General features: G+C 37.0%; 1 protein-coding gene across 1 annotated transcript in view; it reads left to right on the forward strand.

Moving 5' to 3' along the window:
* Positions 1–20529, forward strand: part of LOC117722638 (solute carrier organic anion transporter family member 6C1-like) — an 87011-nt gene that overhangs the window by 23022 nt on the left and 43460 nt on the right. The window contains exons 5-6 of the mRNA XM_034521888.1: positions 7496–7614; positions 10279–10385. Of these exons, the coding sequence (XP_034377779.1) occupies positions 7496–7614; positions 10279–10385 (226 nt within the window). The remainder of the gene's footprint in view (positions 1–7495; positions 7615–10278; positions 10386–20529) is intronic.

The following is a 20529-nucleotide window of genomic DNA, read 5'->3' on the forward strand; positions in this document are numbered from 1 at the left end:
ACTTTCCTCAGAACCATTTTTTGTTGTTGTTGTTTTGTTTTTGTTTTTCGAGACGGGGTTTCTCTGTGTAGTCCTGGCTGTCCTGGAACTCACTCTGTAGACCAGGCTGGCCTTGAACTCAGAAATCCGCCTGCCTCTGCCTCCCGAGTGCTGGGATTAAAGGCGTGCGCCACCACCGCCCGGCACTCAGAACCAGTTTTTAAAGAAGCTATTTATACTCCAGCATGTGCTTTTCTCTTTTCATTCATAATCAGACATCTGCAGTGTAGCTTTTGTGTCTCACCATTTCTATTCCATGGTTTATGTGCTTATTTCTGTGTGAATACCATGCAATATTAGGCATTATGAGTCTGTAGTGCAACTTAAGATACAGTATCGAGATATCTCCAGCATTGTGTTTCTTCAGACTTTTTAGCTGTTTATGTCTCCTTTTGAATTTTAGGATATTTTTTCTAATTCTGTAAATAATGCCATTGGCATTTGCTAAGTATTGAATTATATCTTTAGAAATGATTCAGTAATATGTCCATTTTCAATTAAAGAACTTCTGAAGGAATCACCATTCCTGACCTCAAGCTGTATTACAGAGCAACAGTGATAAAACTTGCATGGTATTGGTACAGAGACAGACAGACTGATCAATGGAATAGAATTAAAGATCTGGAAATAAAATTATACACTTACGAACACTTGATCTTTGACAAAGAAGCCAAAAACATACAATGGTGTTGCGGCCAGAGCCACTCTGCCCCACGCTTGGGGGCCAAAAATGTCACGAATCGCTCTATCAATATTGGAACCCTCACTGCCAAAAGCCTTGGGGCTAAATTGTTAGAGCCCACACTGCCCCAAGCTGCTCCAGTCCACGGGTCAGGGTTCAGCAAGAGAGAGAGAGAGAGAGAGGACAGACTCGAAGAATGGAGACCAGACAGAATATGATTCAATACCATTTATTCTTCAGTCTCTCTTCTCTCCAAGTCCCAAGTCTTGAGTTCCTAGTCCCTAGTTCCTAGTCCCTAGTGCCTCCAAGTTCCAAGTTACTTCTTCCAAGTGCTAAGTGCCTAATACCTAATAATCCTTTCTTCTGTCTGCCTCTCGCCTTTTATATGTCTCACTTCTAAGCCATGCCTTTAAGTCAGGCCTTTAAGTCATGCTCTTAGGTCTTGACTCTAAATCTGATCTCTAAGTCTCGCCCTTAAGTCACACACTTTTAAGTCTCACACACCCAAGGGAAAATCCTGGGTATCTAAAACAAGATGTTATCATAGTGTGCTCAGCTGTTGTAGGCTATTGTAATCAAGTCTCTTGTCAGGGTATATGGCTCAAGATGGCTGCAAGGATGATATCCGCCTTCTGTCGGCTCCCCACACAATGGTTAAAAAAAAAGCATCTTCAATAAATGGTGCTGGTCTAACTGACAATATGTATGTAGAAAAATGAAAATAGATCCTTATTTGCCATAAAGCTCAAGTCCAAGTGGATTAAAGACCTCAACATAAAATCAGGTACACTGAATCTAACAGAAAAGAAAGTTGGCGAAAAGCCTCCAACTCTTTGGCACAGGGGGACATTTTCTAAACAGAATTCTAATGGCTTAGGTTCTAAGATAAAACTTTGGTAAATGAGATCTCCTGAAACTGGAAAGCTACTGTAAGGCAAAGGACATAGTCAATAGGACAAATCGGTAACCTACAGATTGGGAAACAGTCTTTCCACATCAGATAAAGGGCTAATATCCAAAATATATAAAGAACTCAAGAAGCTAAGCACTAAGAAACCAAAGAACCCAATAAAAAATGGGGTATAGAATTAAGCAGAGAATTCACAACAGAGGAATATCAAATGGCTGAGAAGCAGTTGAAGAGATGGTCAAAGTCCTTTTAGTCATTAGGGAAATGCAAATCCAAATGACTGAGAGTCCACCTTACACCAATCAGAATGGCTAAGATCAAAACCTCAGGTGACAACACATGTTGGTGAGGATGTGGAGATAGAGTAACACTTCTCCATTGCTGGTGGGATTAGAAATTGGTACAACCACTCTGGAAATCAATCTAGAAGTTCCTCAGAAAATTGGAAATAGATCGATCTATCTGGAGACCCAGGAATACTCCTGCACATATACCAAAAACATGCCCCACCATGCTACAGGGGCACGTGTTCCACTATGGTCATAGCAGCCTTATTTGTGATAGCCAAGGGCTGGAAACAATCCACATGTCCCAGAACAGAAGAATGGACACAGAAAATGTCATTTATTTACACAAGGGAATACTACTTAGCTATTAAGAACATGGACATCATGAATTTTATAGGCAAAAGGATGGAACTAGAAAATATCAGTGAGTAACTCCAACCCAAAAATATATGATTGGTATGAACTCACTAATAAGTGGGTATTAGCCAAAAAAGTACAGAATTCCCAGGACACAATCCATAGAACTCAAAAAGATTAACCAGCTGAAGGGTCCAAGTGAGGATGCCTCTGTAGCGAGAGGTTTTTTTTAAAAAGGTGGTTGTGCAGCTTGGCTAGCTCCAGGGCTGCTGCCATGTTCCTGCTCTATGTTCCGTCTCTAACAGCAGCACTGGCTAGCCAGGAGCGCCAACCCAGGACCCACAAAAAATTGACATGGTTGCTGTCTCCATTGATCATTTCCATGGAGTCCATGCCCCAAAACCCAGGGAATAACCGCCACCCACATAAGGTAGATAAAACAATTCCAGTACCCGGTAGAAATAAGACTCTTAAGCATTAAGAGTCTTATTAATTTGCTTAATGTATTAGCAAATACTCTATACACAAGATGCCTACACAATTAGAATTGTAAACACAATTAATCAAGATATGATTCACTGCTAAAAACAAGATGGTAACATCTCCTGTCATCTTGCCTCTCCTCTTCCTCCTCTTCCTCCTCCTCCTCCTCCCCCTCCTCTTTCCTTTCTCCTCCCAACTCCTAGCTCTGTCTATTTCTTCTACTGCCCAATCACTGAGCTCCATTGAAAATACAATGGGCAGGAAAAAATTCTGCCACATGCCTCAGTCTCACTTGGGAGAGAGAAGAAACAATCACAGAAGGGCAGGGAGGTAAAGAGAGATCTGGGTGGGGAAGAGGGGAACATGATCAGGTATTGGGGCAGTCGGAACAGGACTGGAGACCCGAGGGCCAGCAGAAAGAATGGAAACAGGCAACCTCTGGAGGTAGGAGGTGGCAGAGCACCCTCTAGAATGTACCAGAGACCTAGGAGGTTAGAGACTTTCAAGACACAAAGTAAAGTATCTTAGATGAAATGCCCTACAGTGGGGAGAGGGAACTTGTAGAGCCCACCTCCAGTAAAATAACAAGGCATTCAGTGGAGGGATGGGGTTGCAACCCCACTGTCAAAATCTCTTTCCCCGAATTATTCCTGTCTGAAAGAACTGCAGGAACAAAAATAGAGATGAGCCTGAGGTAAAGGTGGTCCAGTGACAGGCCCAAATTGAGATCCAGTGCAGGGAGAAGCCCAAAGGCCTGACACTATTACTAATGTTATGGTGTGCTTACAAACAGGAGCCTATCATGATTTCCCTCTGAAAGGCCTAACAGGCATCTGAAAGAGTCAGATAATTATTTACACCCAACCAATGGACAGAAGCTGATGGCTCCTGTGGTTGAAGTAGGGAAAAGCTGGAAGAAGCTGAGTAGAAGGATGACCCTATAGGAAGAACAGCAGTTTCAACTAACCTAGATTCCTGGGATCTCTGTGACACTGAGCCACTAACCAGGCAGTATACCTGAGCTGATATGAGGCCCCCAACACATATGCAACAGAGGACTGACAAGTCTGGACTCAGTCAGAGAAGATGCACATAACCCTTGAGAGATTGAGGATCCAGAGAGTGGCGAGGTCTGGTGGGGTGGGATGTGGGGTGGGGACTCCTTTTAGAGATGAGGAGGGAGGGTGAAATTGGAACAGTTGGAGGGTGGAGCAGGAGGGGTATAAAGTCTAGACTGTAAAAAATTATTTAAGAATAAAAAATTGTCCATTTTCACAATATTAATTCTCCTAACTCATGAACTTTGAGGACATTCCATCTTTTATTATTTTCCTTCCTTTCTTCTCCAATTTTTGACAGTTTTCCTAGTGTTCTGTGTACTTGACCTACTGTGGATTATGGAAAAATTAAACTTTTACTTTCATAAGTTTTTCCTTGGTTCTTTTTGTTTTGGTTTACCTGTTAATATGGGTGTTTTCTGATATTTTCTTAGTATGCTCATTGTTGGTTCTAGGAAAGTCATTAATCTTCATATGCCAATTTTCTACCCTACTACCCTGCCAAAGGTATATATAATGATAATCTCTCAAGACATCTCAGTGCGTTTTCTGGGCAGATTAAGTATATTACTTTATTATCTTTAAATAAATTAGTTTCCCTTCTTCCTATATCTGATTTTTCTATTTCTTTTTCTCATCCTACATAAGAGCTCTTTTGAGTAAGTGTGCAGAGTTGATACTCACTTTGCATTCTTAACTGCAGTGGAAAGGCTTTCAGAATTGCCCTTGTTTACATCAGTCTGTCCTGCAGCCATGGCTTATGACCTCTATTATATTTGAGTGTACACGACTCTTCTGATACTTTCTTTGAAGTTTAACTAGATTTGCTGTTTAATTTTTCCATAACACTTTTTAAATAAAATTATTTATTTATATTCCAAATATCCCTTCCTGGACCCCTTCAAGAGTTCCTACCTCAATACCACCCATCCCTTTGCTTCTGAGAGGGTGCTCACCACCCATCCCCACTTCACCCCCTCCCAGCATCTCCCTTTCCTGGGGCATCAAGTCTTTATAGGATTAGGCACATCCTCTCCCACTGAGGCCAGAAAGGCAGTGTACTGCTACAAATTTGCCTGGGCCAGGGAAGAGTCCATGTATGCTCCTTGATTGGTGGCTTAGTCTATGGGAACTCCGTGTGGTCCTGCTTAGTTGGCACTGTTGATATAATACTTTTTATAACCATTGAGATGATTATGTAATTTCTTTGGTCTTTGATATATTTATGCACTTACTAAAAAAATTATTGGCATAAAGAATTTTATATTTAAATACCCCAACAGTTAAAAAGGTTTTCTTCTTCTATATCCCATGATATATTTTCTTATTTCAGTATTAAAACCTTATTTTTTAATATTTGAATTTTTTGAACAGTTGAACACTTGTCTATAAGCATTTCCCCACAACATACACACACAGAAACACTCTGAAGCTGAAGAGATAGGTGATGAGCAGTAGTGATAATGAGCACCTGTTCTTTCAGAGGACCTGGGTGGGTTCCCAGTACTCACTTGGTGGTTCACAACCATCTGTAACCACAAGTCCACGGTGTGTGTGACAGCCTCTTTTGAGCTCTGCATATGGTGCACTACATACATGCAGGCAAAACACTCATATACGTCAAATAAATATAACAAGATTTTAAGAATACAATAATTATTTAAAATAAACACATATTCTTCCTGGTAAATCCAGCATTCTGATAATAACCAAAACACTTAAATTTCAACTAAACTTATGTGTCTAATTGGGAAGCATTTTTAGCTTTGCATGAAAGTATGCAGCATGCTGTAATGTTTTTTTCTAGTCTTTTTAATGTTGTTCAAAGAATGTTTGTTACAGGTTTTATTCAATATGAATCAGAGAACTAGTATATGTGGGTTTCAAACAGTTGGCTGAGTGTTGTATAGTGAAATCATAAGGTTTTAGTTTTCAAATTGCTCATTTCTACCATGAGAAAAATACTTTGATTTCAAAATATAGCTTGGTATATATGATCACCCTGTCAAATTTTTTGCTTAGATTTAATAGTTAAACTATTTGCATTTAGTTGAGGCCTCAGTTCTTTAGGTGTACAAATATACATAGTATGTGTCACATGTAATATATCATTAAAAACATATACAGTGCTAAGAAATGGGAAACTTGTGGATATTACAAGCAACAGGGAGCCAGTGACAGTGATCATCTATGTATTCTCAAGGGTTTGGGGGATTAAGGTGAGGCTGTTCATCTTAGAGATATCTTGAAGTCTTTCAAAAGGAAAGGTAGGGTGTTCTTAGTTACAGAGCTCCTGCTTGGCATGCAGAAGGCCCTAGGTTCAATCCAAAGCATAACCATAAATAAACAAAAATTAACAGATAAAAACAACAAAAAAATGTGTAGCTCTTATGGGTGGTACATATTAACATATGAAAATCAGAATTTAGAAATGAAGATTGGGACTATATATGATTGTGAGTGAATATCTATATCCCTGAATAACACCCTCAAATGAAGAGGTGTTGTCTCACCAGTGAATAACACTGTGAACGTTTCCACATTTTATGAAAGGAAGTCTAATGCAGTCTTTGAGTACTGTAGGAAAAGAGCTCCTCCAGAACAAGCTGATGGAGAAGTGAGCATCTTTCCTACAGTAACTGTTTAGTGAAGATTTTAGTTCATAATAAAGATATATTAATTTTTATTTTATGTGTGAGAGTGGTTTTGCAGCATATATATGTCTGCATGATGTGTGTGTAGTGGTGGAGCATTGAATCCTTTGAAACCTACAAATGACTGTTAGCCACTATGTGGTTACTGGAAACCCTGTTCCCTGCAAGTACGTCCAGTGAGGCATAATCATAAACTCTGGTGGGGCATCTCTCTATCTCCCAGCTAAGATTTTCCATGAGTGTAGATCTGAAATATTAGTAATAAGATATTCACTGACTTCTGAAATTTTATCAATAAATGATTAAAACAAACATATACATACAAACAAACAAATCTTGGTTAGTTTGAAAATTATTTTTTTCTGCTCAGCATTGATTAAAGAGAAGAGATACTGATAGCCCATAGACACTCTGTGAAACAGAAAGGTAGCAAACCCCAGTACAGGGTCTTTCATATCTCCTCCTACATTGCTATCTACTAAGCTTTGTGAAAAGCAAAAGAAACCTTAAGAAAGAATGCAAATGAATCCTACAGGAAAACTGGAATCACCACAGAAGTAGCAAGTACACTTAGCACAAGGGGCCCGAAGGAAGGGCTTGCAGATGTCTTGTGACCTCAAGGGTCAGATGCAGAACAAGAAAACAAGAAAAGTAGTGCAACCTAGGTCCAGGTGTAAGATTACAGGAGCCAGAAAAAACAAAAACAAAAACAAAAACAAAAAACAAAAAACAAGTCTTGGTTTTCCAGGGGCAGAGATTAAAGGGGGAAAGTCTTTAAAAGGAACAAGCAGGACCATCTGCTGTCTGAGTCATGTCACTGAAAATGGAAGTGGGGGAGTGAGGCTCTGATGGGAGGAAAGACCAAACAGTAGCATAAATGCTGACAACCGGCTCATGTCAGCAAAGCCCGAAAATTATTAGTGACAAATTACAAGTGAGTGCAAATTAACAGAATATTCTACCAACAAAGTATGGTTTATTTATAAAAGCTCCTAACTGAAATTTTCTATCTTTCTCTGTACTAGTGGACATGTTCAGAGGTTTCGAATATTGCAGCGTCATTGGTGGAAATCTTTTTTTATTGCTGCTGTAATTGCATTTAGTACAACTTTACCACTGCTCTGTTTTCCATCTAGTTTGCCTGGTGAGTATAAAAAGGAATATAATTAGTCACAGTGTCTTTTACCCTCTGTTTCCATTCTCAAAGCACAGATAAACCAATTTCAAAATGACTATGTTTTCTGACTTGTATTGCTCTGTGACAAAGAATATTGACTTTGTTTTGTAGTTTTTTTTTTTATCAAATTAAGCAGGATCACATCAAAGTATTATATTAATGAGCTATAAAGTACACAGGTGCATTTAAATATGAAAGGATACTAAAATCTATTTAGTCATTGTTAGTCATATTTTATATTGTAATAGAACTTATAGTGACTTATAAGCTCAGGTGTAGCTAATCCAACAACATCTGTCTATGAAAGGAAGGTCAGTAGTTACTCAGTCCATGAGTCTAAATGCTTCAGCTGCTCTTCAATACATAATGAAATTACAAAGAAGTAGACTCTAATGCCAGTGATAGAATGGACTTGCTAGTGATGAAGACAAGAGCAAGCAGGGAAAGAGGAAAAGTGGTCAGTGAAAAGTGAATGTTCAGGTTCAGTTCTTAATGAAATAAACAAAAATGAAGGATGAGAACACAATATATATAAACATTTGGGAAGCAGCTGAAACAGTTCTGTAAAGGATATCTCATCACTAACAGAGCCTATGCTGGAACCCCCTGCCCCCATTTTTTTTTGGACATGATTTACTGTGTAGCCCTGGCTGCGTTGGAATTCACTCCATAGATCATGCTGTTTTTAAAATCAAAGATTCATGTGTCTCTATCTTCCAATTGCAAAAATTTAAGGTGTCTTACCATCAACATCTGACCAAATAATCAGTTTTGAAAGAAATACAAATAGACAATGAATATTTGAAGAACACTTGGTATCTTTTGCTATTATGAAAATGCAAATTTAACCTGCATTGAAATTTCTTCTCAATGTGCTCAGAACAATTGTCCTCAAGAGAATTAATGCTTATGAGAATGTAGGCAAAGAAAACCCCTTACTCACTGCTGGTGGCAATATAAACTTCTAAAGTTATTCTGAAAGCTACTAAAAAAAAAAATCCAGAATATATGGGGCTGGAGAGATGTTTTAGAGGTTGAGAGTACATACCAGTCTTGCAGAGGGCCTGAGTTTGGTCACAACTACCTATACCTGTGGGCTACACAGGAAATTGCTCATGTGCACATATTTTCTCACACACAAACTTATACATATTTAGAATTTTTTTAAAAATTGAAACTAAAACTATGATATAACCTAATTATATGACTTTCCCATATGTATGCCTGAGTAGCTGTGTATCTTTCCTTACTATTTATAATAGCCAGAAGATGGAACTAATCTAGATATTTGTAAACAGTTTAATGGGATAAAGAAAACACAGTATCTATGCACAGTGGAATTTTATTCAACTATAAAGATAAATAACATCGTGAAAGAGTCAGGAATTTTATGTTAAGCCAATCTACTGAAACTCAGAAAGTATAATACCAAATGTTTTTTCTTCCACAAATGGGACACAAACATAAAAAAAATGCATGTATCTTCAGATGCTTGTGAGAGTATGTGTGCATGTGTACAGGTGTATTGTGGGTGTGACAACTAGAGAAGTGATGAAGTGAGGGTCTGAAGAGAGCATAAGGGAAGCTGGATAGACAGCAATGAAATACAGATAACACATGAGCAGAATGTGAGATTCACAAGGAGAAGAATCAACAGGGTGGGTGGTCACAACATGTGGGAGAGCAATAGGGACAGAGAACAAAAAGAACAGAGTATGATGACATATACACATGAAAAGACACTTGTGATGCCAATTACTTTATATGCTAACCTAAAGTGATTAAAGTCAGTGTTTAACAACAGGGATCCCTCACCACCCAGAGTAGCTGTCAGTAAGGAAGTGCCAATGAGACATCATTTATGAAAAGTGAAAGCTTCATTAATTACTCTTACTGCACTATTCACAACAACCATGGTTTAAAGCCTGATTAGAAATACAACAACAAATTACTGGGTGAGGAAAATGTGTCACCCAGGAAACTTTACTCAGATGTCAAGAATAGTCATAACATGTTCAGGAAAGAGGCTGTGATGGCAGGTACACGTAGGATATGAGGGGGCAAAAGGGGCTGCATGAGAAGAAAAGATAAAGTGGGTAGGAGAGGGCGGTGAGTAAGATCATGTCAAGTGAGAAAGTATAATGATATGTATACAAAATGGAAATGTTATAATTATGTTTATTAATATTTTTACATTATTACTATGTATTCTTGACCAAACTTTAAACTTGGTCCTATAAAATACTTTGTGATACATGAAATACATTTTTTGAGAGGCTATTTCTGAGCTGTTTCATCATATGTTATTTATTGAATATGGCTATTGAATTCTCCATTAAATTGTAAATTAATTTAACCATAGATATCACACTTTTGGTAGTTAAGAGACATACATAATGGCTAACTGCAAATATAAAAAATTTTCATTATCAAAGAATTGTGTTTTGCAAAGCACTACTGTTGTTGAAAATTTTGCATTCTAAAACACACATTAGTTTTAGTGTGCTTAATATAACTCACTTGCCATTCCATGACAAACATGATTATTATAATGTGGAAAAATGCATGATGTATATTTTTATATATACTGACTTTGAGATAAGAAAAGATTATTTTTCTTGTGACCTATAGGTGCACACAAGTTAAGACTTAAAAGAAGGGGACCTCCCACCATTGACACGAGACTTAAAAATAAGAAAATCAAGCCTAATTTGAAGAGTATTCTTCATGCTGTTTGGGTAAAATATTTCTCTTAACAAACCAGTTAAATTGACCTGTGTAATTTTCTTATAGAGTTACAAATATGACAAGGTGTTTAATTTAAATTTGCATGCAAGGTTTGGAGACTCTTAGTTAAATTATTAAATTACACATTTTCTTTATAATGGAAAGAAATAGCTCCCTTATTTGATATCACTAAAGACAGGTTGTATAGTGTTAGAGGATAATGATTCATCAACTAACAATTTTGATTTATTTTTAATTGATTTGATACAAATTTGTGTTTATTTTCTCTGAAGAAATAAAGATGGCATTTAATAAAATTATATGAATTGGAAGAACTGTGTGTCAACACATAGTCTCCCACCCTCAAAAATAATATCACAATATTTAAGCCAAACTGAAATCATATTTAGATATTCCTTTCCTTGTTTTTAAATATACTTATTTTGCCCTCTAGTAGTTTCAGATATTCAGGCTTAATACTGGAGAAGGTCATTGATGTATTTGTAATTTTTTTGTGCAGGGTGAGAGACAAGAATAAACTTTATTCTTATGCCTACAGATGTCCAGTTTTTCCAGCAACATTTGCTGAAGATACTACCTTCTCCAATCTGTATTTTGGGCTCATTTGTCAAAACCACAGTGGCTCTAGTTGCATGGAATTTTATCTGGCCTTCTACAACATTTATTACCAGGTCTATTTTTGAGCCAATAGCATATTTTATATTAATAAAATACATTTTAATTATATTTTATATTTATATTATGTTTATAAAATACCTTTTATATTAATGCTATGTAGAATAACTTGAAATCATGTACAGTGATACCTCTAGCAGTGTTCTTATTGTCTGGATTAGTTTTGGCTCTCCTTGGTATTTTGTACTTCCATGTAAATTCTGAGATTTTCTTGTTTGTTCCTGTGAAGAACTGAGCTAGCATTTCTTGTGTGGACTGAATTGGCTGTTAGGGTTGATGTGAACAGGAGCTAGGGCCAGAGCATTGACTGTCTTCATGATACAGTTTTTCCTAATAGTTGAACCTTTTCTAGGACTAAGTGGATTGTGCATATAAGATTTTCATCTCTTTTATTTTCTAAGTGCCTGTTTTATGAAATCACGAATTCATTGTAATAACTGATTACATTTCATAAAGAATTTAATTGCTTTTTAAATGTCGCATTATATTGCTCAGGTGACACCTGAACATTTAACCATTCTTTGGCATCAGGAGTTCTAGGGTTTCACGCATGTGTGCAATAGCTGGCCTATTTAATATTCATTCTACTCAAATATTACATACACTTATTAATTAGCAATGAAGAATCTAAGCAACAATAACTAGTTTGCATTGTAAAATATGAAGCTGAAAATGTTACCAATATTTTGTAAAGTTTAAGAATGGGCCATTTAAAGTTTGCATTATTTTAAATTCTTTGAATAAAGTGAATTAACTGTCTAAATTATTACAGTTCATTGTGATATCTTACTCATTGAAGATAGCAGAAACCGACTGCATTATGATAGTTAGTGTCCCTTATCCTACCGTTATAACATACATGTTTTTATCATTTTTAAGATACTCCTTTTAGTAACATAATAGATGATTGAAGACCATGGGCATTGCACTATGTAAATCCCAAAAGCTTTTTCCTTGCATGATTTTTGCACCTTTTATTCTCCCCCAATTTTAGTTCTCCAACTTTATTATAATCAGTGATGCATATGCACATAATCTGTTTTCTTAGTTCCTAGATACTGCAGAGATAATTTTGTATTTATCTTTCTCTTTAAGGTGTCAGAATTAATGCATGCTGATCACATACATATAATCATTTACAAATGATAAGATTCTTTTCTTCTTCATAGGTAATAGTACTCTATAATGTCTATGTATACATTTATGTATATATATACACATACATATTTACATGTATGTATACTTATTTGTATACTTATTTGTATACATACAACTTATTTGTATCTATTTATTGTTTAATAATTACTTTATTAATTATATATCATGGCATTTGTAACTAGTACAGTAATAATTTGGGGTATGTGTATTTATAGCTATACTGATCATTTTTCTTTGGTGTTATTGTAATATAAACAGCTCTTTAGTGTGCCCCAAAGTTCAGTATGGTAAGAACGGTTCATTTACAAGAAAAATATTAGGATACTTTCAGAATTTTAAGAGGTAGAGCCAAACCAGGAGTCCTTAGGTCTTTAAACATGTATCCTGATTGGTACTGTGGAAGTCTAATCTGTTACTTTCTCTCGTTTTCTTTCCTAGTCATTTAGTGAATGAATGCATGAGCATGTGCTGCCTGGACCAAACTAGTTGATAGCCTAAATCATGGTCTGAATCCTTAAAAATATAATAATATAAATGCTTATATTGTTATATTTGAAGAATCTGGATCATACAGTAGATCTGCTCCTGATTTTTTATGTATATATACTACATTATATTATTGGTTATTTTATTTACATTTCAAATGTTGTCCCTCTTTCTGTTTTCCACTCTGCAAGTCCCCTATCCTATTCCCCTTCCCCCTGCCTCTATGAGGGTGTTTCCCACCACCGATTCCCACTTCACTGTTCTAGAATCCCCCTATGCTGGGGCATCGAGCCTCTAATGGACCATTGATGCCAGATAAGCCAATCCTCTGCTACATCTGTGGCTGGAGCCACGAGATCCCTCCATTTGTATTCTTTGATTCATGGTTTAGTCCCTGGGAGCTCTGGGGTGTCTGGTTAGTTGATATTGTCATTCTTCCTATGGGGTTGCAATCCTCTTCATCTCCTTAAGTCCTTCTAACTCTTCCCTTGGGGTCTGCTTGATCAGTCTGATGGTTGGCTGTGAGCATCCACATCAGTATTGACCACACTCATGGTCCTGCCACCCTTTTATCCTCCCTTTTTACTCACCATCTCAGATCCCTCCCTCCCGCTACTTCCCATAATCATTTTATTCTTTCTTCTGAGTAGGATTGAAGCATCCAAACTTCGGTCTTCCTTCTTGAGCTTCATATGGTCTGTGAGTTGTATTGTGCGTATTCCAAGCTTTTGGGCTAGCATGCACATCAGTGAGTATATACCATGTGTGTTCTTTTGTGACTGGGTTACCTCACTCAGGATGATATTTTCTAGTTTTGTCCATTTGTTTGGTAATTTTGTGAAGTCGTTTTTAATAGCTGCGTAGTATTCCATTGTATAAATATACCACATTTTCTGTATCCCATTCCTCACTTGAGGGACATCTGGTTGTTTCCAGATTCTGGCTCTTATAAATAAGACTTCTATAAACATAGTGGAGCAAGTGTCCCTGTTATATGCTGGAGCATCTTTTGGGTATATGCCCAGGAGTGGTATAACTGGGTCCTCAGGTAGAACTATTTCCAATTTACTGAGGAGCCACCAGACAGTTTTCCAGAGTGGTTGTCCCAGTCTACATTCCAGCCAGCAATTGAGGAGTGTTCCTCTTTTGCTACATCCTTGCTAGCATCTGCTGTCATCTAAGTTTTGATTTTACTCATTCTGACTGGTATAAGATGGAATCTAAGGGTTGTTTTCATTTCCATTTCCCTGATGACTGAGGATTTTGTATATTTATTTAGGTGCTTATTAGCCAGTTGAGTCTCCTCGGTTGAGAATTCTTTGTTTAGCTCTGTACCCCATTTTCAATGGAGTTGTTTGTTTCTTTCTCTGGAGTCTAACTTATTGAGTTCTTTGTATATATTGAAATATCAGTCCTCTATCATATGTAGGGTTAGTAAATATATTTTGTTAATGTCTGGTTTGCCATTTTGTCCTATTGACAATTTCCTTACAGAAGCTTTTCAATTTTATGAAGTTGCATTTATCAATACTTCATCTTAGAGCACGAGCCATTGGTGTTCTGTTTTGGAAATTTTCCCCTGTGCCAATGTGTTGAGGATGTTCCCCATTTTCTATTCTATCATATTCAGTGTATCTGGTTTATGTGGAGGTGCTTGATTCACTTGAACTTGAGCTTTGTAGAAGGAGATAAGAATGGATCAATTTGCATTCTTCTACATGCACACTGTCAGTTGAACAAGCACCAGTTGTTGAATATGCTGTCTGATATCCACTGGATGGTTTTGCCCTCTTTGTCAAAATCCGGTAGGTGTGTGTGTTTATTTTGGGGTTTTCAATTTTATTCCATTGATCTTCCTGTCTGTCTCTGTACCAATACCACATGTTTTTATTTTTTTATCACTATTGTTTTATAGCACTCCTTGAGGTCTGTGATGGTGATTCCCCCAGAAGTTCTCTTATAGTTGACAATCATTTTTGCTATTCAAGATGGATTTGAGAATTGCTCTTTGTGTCTCTGTGAAGAATTGGATTGGAATTTTGATGGGATTGCATTGAATCTGTAGATTGCTTTTGGTAAGATGGTCATTTTTACTATGTTAATACTGCCCATACATAAATATTTCTTTCTTCAGTGACTTGAAGTTGTTGTCGCACACATATTTCACTTGCTTGGTTAGAGTCATGCAAAGATATTTTATATTATTTGTGGCTATTGTGAAGAGTGTCATTTGGCTAATTTCTTGCTCAGCCCATTTTTTCTTCGAGTAGAAGAAGGCTACTGATTTGTTTGAGTTAATTTTGTATCCAGCTACTTTGCTGAAGTTGTTTATCAGTTGTAGGGGTTCTCTTATGGAATTTTTTGGGGTCACTTAAGTATACTATCTTATCATCCACAAATAGTGATACCTTTACTTCTTCCTTTCCAATTTCTATCCCTTTGACTCCTTTGTTGTATAATCACTCCAGCTACAACTTTGGGTACTGTATTGAATGGATTGGGAAAGAGTGGGCAGCCTTGTCTAGTCCCTGATGTTAGTGGGATTGCTTCAAGTTTCTTCCCATTAATTTTGGTGTCTGCTATTGGTTTGCTGTAAATTGTTTTTTATTATGCTTAGGTATGGGCCTTGAATTTCTGATTTTTCAAGACTTTTAACATTAAGGAGTATTGTATTTGTCAAAGGATTTTTCAGCATCTAATGAAATGATCGTTTGTTTTGTTTTTTTTTTCTTTTTCTTTTTTTAACTTTATTTATATACTGGATTACATTTATACATTTTCTTATGTTGAACCATTCATGAATCCCTGGGATGAAGCCTACTTAATCATGGTGGATGATTACTTTGAAGTGTTTTTGGATTTGGTTTGCAAGAATGTTTTTTTAATTAATTAATTAATTATTATATTTTTACACTCCAGATTTTACTCCCTTCTGTCCACCCTCTGACTGTTTCATATCCCATAACTCCAAACCTCCCCACTGTCGCCATGAGGCTGAGCTCAACTTCTTCTCGCCACCCCACCTTAACTCTAAATTTTCTGGGGCCTCCAGTCTCTTGAGGGTTAGGTTCTTCACCTCCTACTGATCACAGACCAGGCAGGTCTCTGCTGTATATGCATCGGGGGCCTTTTATCAGCTAGTGTATGCTGCCTTTTTGGTGGTCCAGTGTCTGAGAGATCTGAAACTGCTAGTCCTCTTACCTCCTCAACTTCTTTAAGTATTTCCCTAATTCAATCACAGGGGTCAGCAGTTTCTATCCATTGGATGGGTACAAATATCTGCATATGACACTTTCAGCTGTTTGTTGGGTCTTCTGGAGGGCAGTCATGTTAGAGTTTGTGTGTGTGTGTGTGTGTGTGTGTGTGTGTGTGTGTGTGTGTGTGTGTGTGTGCTCTATAGCCTCAGTAATTGTTTCAGGCCTTGGGACCTCCCCTTAAGTTGGATCCCACTTTGGGCCCGTCTCTGGACCTTCTTTTCCTTAGGCTCCTCTCCATTTCTACCCCTGTATGTCTTTCAAACAGGAACAATTATGGGTCAGACTTTTGACTGTGGGATGGCAACCCTGTCCCTCATTTGATGCCCTGTCTTCCTGCTTGAGGTTAGCTCTGTGAATTCCTTCTTTCTACTTGCATTTAATCTAAGGTGCTTCCCTTTGAGTCCTGAGAGTCTCCACCTATCAGGCCTCTTGTGCATTCTAGAAGATCCTCCCAACCTCCTTTTCCCCTTGGATGCCTATTTTCATTTTCTCACCTGGCCCTCAGGGCTTCAGTCCTTTTCACTCACCCAATACCAGATCAGGTTTCACTCTCCCTACTATCTGACCACTTTCCTTCCCAGGTCTCTCCCTGCTTCTCCTCCTTTGATTGCTTTCTTGTCCCTCCCCAGTAGGACTGAGGTATCCTCACTTGGGGCATTCAGTTTGTTGAACTTTGTGAGTTCTGTGACCTGTATATTGGGTATTCTTTTTTTTTTTTTTTTTTTTTTTTGTCTTTGTCTTCTTTTTGGCTAATGACCACTTAGTGAGTACATACCACATACCATGCATGTCCTTTTGGGTCTGAGCTATCCCACTTAAGATGATATTTCCTAGTTCCATCCATTTGCCTGCAAAACTCAGGATGTCCTTGTCCTTAATAGCTGAGTAGTATTCCACTGTATAAATGAATCATGTTTTCTGTATACACTCTTCTGTTGTGGTACATCTGGGTTGTTTCCAGCTTTTGGCTATCACTAATAAGGCCACTATGAACATAGTGAAACTCTTGCCCCTATGGTATGGTGGGGCATCTTTTTGGGTATATTCCCAAGAGTAGTATTGCTGGGTCTTCAGGTTGATATATTGCCAATTTTCTGAGGAATCTCCAGATTGATTTTCAGACTGGTTGTACCAGTTTGCATTATTACCAGAAATGGGGGAGTGTTCTCCTTTCTCCACATCTTTGCCAACATGTCTTGTCACCTGAGGTTTTGATCTTAGCCATTCTGACTGGTGTAAGCTGGAATTTCAGGGTTGTTTCAATTTGCATTTCTTTGATCACTAAGGACTTTGAACATTTCTTCAGGTGCTTCTCAGCCATTGGAGAATACTATGTTGTGAATTCTCAGTTTAGTTCTATAATCCATTTTTTTCCCCATTGGGTTGTTTGGGCTTTTGATGGTTAGCTTCTTGAGTTCTTTATATATTTTGGATATTAGCCCTCTATTGGATGTGGGGTTAGTGAAGATTATTTCCCAATCTGTAGGTTGCTGATTTGTCTTGTTGACTGACCTTTGATTTACAGAAGCTTTCCAGTTTCATGAGGTCTCATATATCAATTCTTGATCTTAGAGAATGAACCATTGGAGTTCTGTTTAGGAAATTTCCCCCTGTGCCAATGACTTCAAGGCTCTTTCCCACTTCCTCTTTCATTAGATTCAGTGTATCTGGTTTTGTGTTGAGGTTCTTGGTCCACTTGAATTTGAGCTTTATGCATTGTGACAAATATGGGTTTATTTTTATTTTTCTACATACAGACAACCAGTTAGACAGGAATCATTTATTGAAGATGCTTTCTTTTTTTCCATTGTATATTCTTGGCATCTTTGTCAAAGATCAAGTGTCTGTAAGTATGGGTTTTATTTCTGGGTCTTCAATTCTATCCCATTGATCAACGTGTTTATCTGTACCAGTACCATGCAGTTTTTATCACTATTGCTCTGTAGTAAAGCTTGAGGTCAGGGATGGTGATTTCCCAGCCTTTCTTCTATTGGTAACAATTGATTTTTCTATCCTGGGTTTTTTGCCTTTCCAGATGAATTAGAGAATTGCTCTTTTCATGTCTTTGAAGAATTTTGTTGAGATTTTGATGGGGATTGCATTGAATCTGTAAATTGCCTTTGGTAGGATCGCCATTTTTACTATATTAACTCTGGCAATCCATGAACATTGGAGGTCTCTCCATTTTCTGAGATCTTCGATTTCTTTTTTGAGAGACTTGAAGTTATTGTCATATAGGTCTTTCACTTGTTTGGTTAGAGTTATGCCAAGATATTTTATATTATTTGCGGCTATTGTGAAGGGTGTCGTTTCCCTAGTTTTTTTCTCAGCCTGTTTATCATTTGTATAAAGGAAGGCTATTGATTTATTTGAATTAATTTTATATCTGGCTACTTTGCTGAAGTTGTTTATCAGCAGGAGAAGTTCTCTGGTAGAATTTTTGGAGTCACTTATGTATACTATCATTTTATCTGCAAATAGTGATACCTTTATTTCTTCTTTGCCAATTTATATTCCCTTAATGTCTTTTTGTTGTCTTATTATTCTAGCTAGTACTTCGACTACTTTATTGAATAGATATGGGGAGAGTGGGCATCCTTGTCCTGAAATTTAGTGAGATTGCTTTAAGTATGTATCCATTTAATTTGTTATTGGCTGTTGGTTTGCAGTAAATTACTTTTATTATGTTTAGTTATGGGCCTTGAATTCCTGATCTCTCCAATACTTTTAACATGAAGGGGTGTTGTATTTTGTCAAATGCTTTTTGAGCATCTAGTAAAATGACCATGTAGTTTTTTTCTTTTAGTGTGTTTATATGGTGGATTACGTAAATGGATTTTCGTATATTGAACCAAACATGCATCCCTGGGATGAAGCCTACTTGATTGTGGTGAATGATAGTTTAGATGTGTTCTTGGATTCTGTTTGCAAGAATTTTATTGAGTATGCATCAATATTTATAAGTGAGATTGGTCTGAAGTACTCTTTTTTTGGTTGGGTCCTTTTGTGGTTTAGGTATCAGAGTAATTGTGGCTTCATAGAACAAGTTAGGTACTGTTTCATCTGTTTCTATTTTATGGAATAGATTAAGGAATATTGCTATCTTGTCTTCTTTGAAGGTCTGGTAGAATTCTGCACTATAACCATCTGGTTCTGGGCTTTTTTTGTTGGGAGGTTTTTAAATAACTTTTTCTATCTTTTTGTGTAATTTGGGCCTATTTAGATGGTTTGCCTACTCTTGATTTAACTTTTGTATGTGCTATCTGTGTAGACAACCACCCATTTTATCTAGATTTTCTAGTTCTGTTGAGTATAGGCTTTTATAGTAGGATTTGATGATTTTTTTGAATTTTCTAATTTTTTGTTGTTTTGTCTCCCTTTTCATTTTTGATTCTTTTAATTTAAATACTGCCTCTGGGCCCGTTAGTTAGTTTGGGTAGGGGTTTATCTGTCTTGTTGATTATCTCAAAGAACCAGCTTTTAGTTTTATTGATTGTTTGTATTGTTATCTTTGTTTCTATTTGGTTGTCTTGGCTCTGAGCTGTTTACTCCTCTTGAGTGAGTTTGCTTCTTTTTCTTCTAGAGCTCTAATGTGTAGTGCTAAGTTGTTAGTGTAAGACCTCTCTGTTTCTTCACCAGGGCACTTAGTGCTATGAATTTTCCTCTTAGCACTGCTTTCATTGTGCTCCATTTATTTTGGTATGATATTTCAAGATTTTCATTAATTCTAAAAAGTTTTTATTTTCTTTCTTTATTTTTTTCCTTGAACAAGTTATCATTGAGTAGAGAGTTGTTAAGTTTCCAAGTGTATGTGGGCTTTCTGTTGCTTTTGCTGTTATTGAAGACCAGCATCAGGCCATGGTGATCTGATAGGATGCTTGGGATTATTTCAATCTTCTTGTTGAGGCCTGTTTTGTGACCAATTATAGGGTCGATTTTGAAGAAGGTACCTTGAGATGCTAAGAAGGTGTATTTTTTTTTTGGTTTTGTTTTGTTTTAGGGTGAAATGTTCTGTAGATATCTGTTAAATCCATCTGGTTTATAACCTGTATTAGTTTCACTGTGTCTCTGTTTAGTTTCTGTTTCAATGTCCTGTCCATGGTGACAGTGGGGTGTTGAAGTCTCCCACTATTATTGTGTGGGCTTCAATGTGTGTTTTGAGCTTTACTAAAGTTTCTTTTATGAATGTGGGTGCTCTTGCATTTGGGGCATAGATATTCAGAATTGAGACTTTCTCTTGGTGGATTTTCCCCTTGATGTATATGTAGTGTCTTTCCTCATCATGCTTGGTATCTTTTGGTTGAAAGTCTATTAGGATGTCAACTCCAGCTTGTTTCCTGGGGCCATTTTCCTGGAAGACCTTTTCCATCCTTTTACTCTGATATACTGTCTGGTTTTGTTCTTGAGATGTGTTTCTTATATATAGCAGAATACTGAATCTTGTTTGTATATCCAGTCTGTTAGTTTATGTCTTTTTATAGATGAGTTTGGTCCATTAATATTGAGAAATATTAAAGAGAGATGACTGTTTGTTTCTGATATGTTTGTTTTGATGAAG

This window comes from Arvicanthis niloticus, chromosome 17 (genome assembly GCF_011762505.2).
Source record: "Arvicanthis niloticus isolate mArvNil1 chromosome 17, mArvNil1.pat.X, whole genome shotgun sequence".
In the NCBI taxonomy this organism is placed as follows: Eukaryota; Metazoa; Chordata; class Mammalia; order Rodentia; family Muridae; genus Arvicanthis; species Arvicanthis niloticus.